The 6,511-nt window shown below is 35.8% G+C and overlaps 1 protein-coding gene across 2 annotated transcripts in view; it reads right to left on the bottom strand.

Moving 5' to 3' along the window:
- Positions 1-6,511, bottom strand: part of FAM179B (family with sequence similarity 179 member B) — a 155,328-nt gene that overhangs the window by 23,669 nt on the left and 125,148 nt on the right. The window contains exons 16-18 of one of the 2 annotated variants that reach the window (XM_006777725.2): positions 6,216-6,374; positions 3,521-3,647; positions 1,367-1,485 (exon numbers count right to left, since the gene is read on the bottom strand). In XM_006777725.2, the coding sequence (XP_006777788.2) occupies positions 1,367-1,485; positions 3,521-3,647; positions 6,216-6,374 (405 nt within the window). The remainder of the gene's footprint in view (positions 1-1,366; positions 1,486-3,520; positions 3,648-6,215; positions 6,375-6,511) is intronic. The other variant, XM_015557361.1, reaches the window with a different exon arrangement.

The raw sequence follows: 6,511 nt of genomic DNA, 5'->3' as shown, positions 1-6,511 counted from the left end.
GCTCTGAGCCTGACCAGGGGCTGCACCTAGGGATTGGGCCTGCCCTCTGCCACCCGGGAGCGGGCCTAAGCCAGCAGGTCGTTATCTCCCGAGGGGTCCCAGACTGCGAGAGGGCACAGGCCGGGCTGAGGGACCCCTCTCCCCCCTGAGTGCACAAAGTTTTGTGCACCGGGCCTCTAGTTTTTAATAAAATGTATTATTTTAGTTTATAAAATATTTTAAAGATATACAAATACAGAAAACATAAAATATGCCTATGTATTTACTCATATAGTTTTTTTAAAAAAATATTTTTATTGACTTTTTACAGAGAGGAAGGGAGAAGGATAGAGAGTAAGAAACATCGATGAGAGAGAAACATCGGTCAGCTGCCTCCTGCAAGCCCCCCACTGAGGATCAAGCCTGTAATCGAGGTACATGCCCTCGACTGGAATCAAACCCGGGACCCTTCAGTCCACGGCCTGATGCTCTATCCACTGAGCCAACCTGGTCAGGGCTACTCATATAGTTTTTAAATGTTTAAAATATACCAGAGCAATCATAATACTTTTGAAAGATTTTAAAAAATGAAATAATCAACCTACTAAATGCTGTTAAAAGAGTTAAAACAGATGAGACAACTACATATACAATTATATTTATAAAATATTTAAGAGTACAGTGGGGCCTTGACTTATGAGTTTAATTTGTTCTGTGACGCAGCTCGTAACTCAAATTACTCGTATGTCAAATCAACAGTGAACGAGTGAGACACGTGATGCTGGGCTGATGTTGTGGCATTCACTGTGACGTTCGCTGTGCCAATTCGCTGCACCAACTAGCGGTGGGGTATCTGAAGCTGGCTCGTAACCCGATTTTTAGCTCGCAACTCAAAGCAACAAATCGGAAGAGAGATGGCTTGTATCTCGAAAAACTCGTTAGTCGGGACACTCGTAAGTCAAGGCCCCACTGTAGTTTTTTACTGGTTATTGGCATTATTGGTTAAATTCCTCTTTTAATGTTTGTATTTCCTAAAGTTGCTTTTTTCTTTAACCATAATTATGTATTACTTTTATAATTAAGGGAAAAAAGTAAAGGCTATATATTAAAAAAATCAATCACTGCTATCCAACACAAGCATAATATTGCAAGTTCAATAACACTAAAGCTTTACTAATGTTTAGTACATGTAAAAGCAAGTTGTTGTAAGTATATGCATAATTGCCTTATTAAATCTAATTACCTCACTTTCTAAGTCCTTAACAACTTTTAGAGTTCTGTTAAATTTTGGCAAATACCTCTGGGATAGCTTATGGAAATATCCAAATGAGACTACTATCATTAGAGAGTAATTTCTCTAATGATGTGGACTATCAAATGATTCTACCTTTCGGCTGCATTTAAAACATCTCTGGAAACAGATGATGACCTTGCATTTCCAACACTGCCAGTATGAGATCGTCTTCCTTTTGCTGAAGAAGTATCTAATGGTAAATCTCCCAAACCCTGTAAGTCATATAAAGAAAGGCACTGTAATGAAAGTTTTAACACTAGTAAATGGAAATAACTCATAAAATGTAATTTTCATAGCAACCATTAGTAATCTGTTTTTATGAGTGAAAACATTTTTATTTTGGGGGGTTTGGCATTGACATTTATTTATTTTTAAAATACATTTTTATTAATTTCAGAGAGGAAGGTAGAGGGAGAGAGAGAGAGAAACATCAATGATGAGAGAGAATCATTAACCGGCTGCCTACTGCATGCCCCTACTGGGGATCTAGCCCACAACCCAAGCATGTGCCTTGACCGTAATCAAACCATGACTTCCTGATTCACAGGTCAACGCTCACCACTGAACCACACCGTCCGGGCATGATTTAAAACATTTTAATAATCTGCTATGTTTATGCTTTAAAAGTTATCAAATATCAGATATATATAAAGTATCTTGTAATTAGTACTAAATTAACAAAATATGTGAATAATTAATAGGGAATGATACTGGCTTTGGTAAAGTGTTTAAAATTTTGTAAATGAATATGTGAAAATTTAAAAAATGAATATGCTATATTTTAGGTTTTATAAGTACTCTTCTTTTATACACACACACACACACACACACATTCCTCTTCTGTGCTGCACTCTTTTTTTATTTTTTAAATATATTTTTAGTGATTTCAGAGTGACAGAGAGGAAGAGAGAGGGATAGAAACATCAATGAGAGAGAAACATTGATCAGCTGCCTCCTGCACACTCCCTACTGAGTATGTGCCGTGTCCGCAACCAGTGCCCGCAACCAAGGTACACGCCCTTGACCGGGTCAAACCTGGGACCCTTGAATCTGCAGGCTGATGCTCTACCCACTGAGCCAAATCGGTTAGGGCTGTAAGTACTCTTCTTAAACCTAACCTCTATACAGAAAATAAGAACACATTACATAAACAATGAGTTCCTATGGAAACACCAATGTGAGAATAAACCTTTTGATAATAACTATTTAAAACCTCTTTTATCCCTCTGACACTTGTATGTGAAAGGATTCAAAAATACAAAATGCCTCATTTGAGTAAGATAATTTTTTCATGGTTATTTTAATAAATTCTAGGGGAATGAAGCTGAAGTCTTTAACATCAGTAGACAGAAAAAATGTTCTAAAATGTATATTACCATGTATCTTTGAAATATCCTTTTATAAATTAATTCTTTGCCCAAGGTTATCAGAGAGAAATTACATAAATTACCATAGAAAAATTTTACATTTTTAAACATACTTTAAAAAAAAGCTAGTATATGAATGGAATACATTTCTACAAGACAATTTCACATTTTAATTTACTTGGTATTCCTTGAGCCACTCATTTCACAGATGTTTCTAAATCCCTTATATTACTTATCAGGAGAAAGGGGCTTCCTCTCAAGGAGCTCTGCAGTGTGGTGGGAGCTCTAATAGTGAAACATACAAGGTAAACAAAGCAGGCACTCAGCATAATAAACATTATTACCCTCATTTTATAAAAATAAAAATTCTGGTTAAAGAAACAATGTGCCTGCCCTGGCTGATGTGGCTCAGTTGGTTAAGCACCATTACATGCACGGAGAAGGCATCAGTTCAATTCCTGGTCAGGGCACATACTCAGGTTGCAGGTTTGAGGTGCATGCCGAAGGCAACTGATCTTTCTCAATTCAATGTTTCTCTCCCTCTCTCTCCCTTCCACTCTTTCTAAAATCAATAAAAATTTTTTTAAAAAATGATGTGCCTAAAATTATATATTTTAATTTGCTAAATTCTCATAGTTGATTCAAGCCCAAGTCTTGTAACTCCAATAAACCACACTGCATCCTACCAAGTATCAAGTTCAGTAAACATTTATTGACACCATGGATGTCTACTTAGCACTGCAGTTGCTGAAATACTCCTGTAGATATATTCTAAATGATCAACAAAGACAATTGAAAAAGTAATTACTTCTATCCTTTATCTTGCTGAGCAAATAAACTTTGCTTTGAAAGTTGTTTATATTAAACTTTTTTTACATACCTTGTGTCGTAAGCTTTTAACAGATTCCTTAATATATGGCAAATCTTTAGATGGGACATACTTTTCAAGCATTTTATCAAAATTAGGATGACACATCATGAGGAAAAGCATCTTTCGACCATAATACCTATAGATATTTGAGAAAGACGTAAATAGTTTACATGTCTTAAACAAGCTCAATTTCTGTCCTTAGACATGAGGATCCAAAAGCTTTAAGTCTATTTTTCAGGCACCCTAGGATCCATATCAAGGATGGCCTTTGGCAAAACTATGAATTAGGATAATTCTTATCTTTTTTCTGGGCTCCTTGCCCAGTGTCCTACTGCTGCTCATCTGCTTGTTAGATGCTTTGACCTAAGTCAACCTCCCCTTGGTTCTGTATTTCTGACTCTATTTTTTCCTAGTCACAACTTACCTGGGATCCAATTTGTCAAAAACCTATTCTCTGCTACCTAAAATAAATCCAAAGTTAATTGATAAGTCATGGTTGGTATATTAATGAATGTGTAATGCTCTCTAAACTAGGATTTTTATGGTATATGAATTTAAACTATTTCTTTTAGCATAATACCTTAAGCTATCAGTCTAATGGTAGAAACTCAAATATCATGGAAGTCCATATTGGAAATATTTTTGGACTGAGAGATCATACAGTATCTCATAACAATACCATATTTTATTTTTCAAGGAAGTTTGGCCCCCATATAAATTACAGTTATACTTTTGCCTATAACTAAGGATATGTATATGGGACTAGAAGAACCAGAGAAGGCAGTGCTTTTGAGGGGGAGGGGTATAGGATGATCTCAGAATCATATATAACAACAGATTCTCAAAAAAGAAATTACAGAAAGGGTATATAAGAGAATAAAAATTACCTTTGCTCTCCTCACAACCAGAATTAGGTCTATATCCATATAGGTCGCTCCTAATCAGTTACTTTCAACAAACAATTCTAACTTCTGGGGATTATCAATCCCCAGAATGTTAAAGACAAGAGGTCTACCAGAGGACCTAATTTGGGAGTGGCTAAAAAAACAACCAAGTAAGAAAGCAATAGAAACACAAAATGTGAGAAATATTAAAACTGGAAATTTGTAAACATTTTATAATTTTAAATTTTCAAATAAGAATCTAGGAAGTGACAAATGGATTATAAGAATTACTAGGCCATCAAGAAAAAGTTATGACACAAAACAACCATTATCTTTTTTCGTTCCTAAATAGTCTATTAGGATCCAACCCTCCTAAACTGTTTTGCACATTACTGTGGTATGTAGAACTTCCAAAATGGTTCCCCCAGGATGTCCTGCTCTTTCAGGACTATGTTATATGGCACCGATGATTTTAGGATAGGGAAATTATCTAGATCTAATCCAATCACATGGGCCCTTAAAAGCAGAGAGCTCTCTATGGCTTGCAGCAGAAGTCAGGTTCTTACCCTTAAGGAACTGAGAGAGAACCCTGACTGATAGCCAGCAAAGAAATGGTTACCATTCCTATAACCACAAGGAATTAAATTTAGCCAACAAGTGGAATGAATTTGTAACCAGATTCTTCTATAGACCCTCTAGGTAAGGGTCCAGCACTGTGGTCGCCTTGATTTCCACCTTGTGAGATCCTGAGTGGAAGCAGTTGAGCCATGCCAGACTTCTAACCTAAAGAACAGTAAGCTAAAAAAAAAAATCTGTGTTGACTTAAACCACTATATTTGTAGTAATTTGTTATGCAGCAATAGAAAATTAACATAGTTATCTTCTATATTATTAGCTTTTGATATAATGACTCCCACAAGATTAACTCCAGTTACCTCAAGTAATGAGCATCTTAAAATGTTAAAAATTTGAATCCTTTTTTACTTTAGTGTCTATGAACTCAGGAGTCTTCCTCTCCCCTTTTATTTTTTTATTATTTATTTATTTATTTATTTCTTCTCCCCTTTTAATCTAACTTCATATATAACTGCCATAAATTTTTAGATTTTGTGTGGGGCATTATCAATCCCCAGTCTAACCTTTCTAATTTTATAGGCAAGGAAACAAAGGCTAACGGAGGTTGAGTAACTTGCTTAAGGGCAAACAGTGATTGGAGTTAGGAACTGAACCTAGGCATCTGACTACATCCAAAATTCCTGTCACCACTAAACCTACTGCACCATCCACATCTTAATTATTTTGCCATTTTCCTTTGACAGTTCTTAACCTTCATAAAATTGTTCTTCAAGTACAGATAGCAATTAGAAATTCATGGAATTTTCTAAGTGCAGGAATCTCATGTTTCTGGAGTTAGTATGCTATCCATTTTTTATGTGCACTGATTTCCTTGATTTTACCTGGCTGCTTGGAAAATATATCATTTCTCCCTAAATACATTACCTTACATTTCCCACAATGAAGTTCTTTTGCCACTTTTCTGCCAATTCATACAGTCTTGTGACATTTTCATGCAGTTCATCCCTGTAGCATGGCATCTTACTACACAGAAGTATTGCAGTGTCATCTGTAAATCTGGAGGATTCACTGTGCACTTCCCAAAGATCATTTACAAATTGCTTAAGTAAAACCATTCCCCTAGCACCAATCCCTGGGTACACCACTTGTACCTTTAAAAAATGTTCATTCTTTTTAAACATTTGTTTCTTTATATTAAGCCCTTATACTAAGAGATTCAACAAATATTATTAGCAACCATTCACCTGGTTTCTTGTGAGCTGTCCTGGGCAAACTTAGCAGCAGCTGGTAATATACGTTCAGCCATATCTTTTGTTCCAGATAAAATACGCTCCACTTCCATAAGTTCCACTACATCTGAAAGGTGCTGGGCTGTACATCTTCTTACTGCAATGTGTAAATGGCTATAAGGAAACATGGTGAATTAAAACAAAGTTGATGTATAAACAATTTTCCAAAGGCATACCTTTATCTTTAATTTCTTTATTGGTTAAGGTATTACAAATGTGTCCTCATCCCCCAATTAACCCCCAACACCCCT

This window comes from Myotis davidii, unplaced genomic scaffold, assembly GCF_000327345.1.
Source record: "Myotis davidii unplaced genomic scaffold, ASM32734v1 scaffold409, whole genome shotgun sequence".
Taxonomy (NCBI): Eukaryota; Metazoa; Chordata; class Mammalia; order Chiroptera; family Vespertilionidae; genus Myotis; species Myotis davidii.
This window is presented reverse-complemented; position numbering and strand designations above follow the sequence as displayed.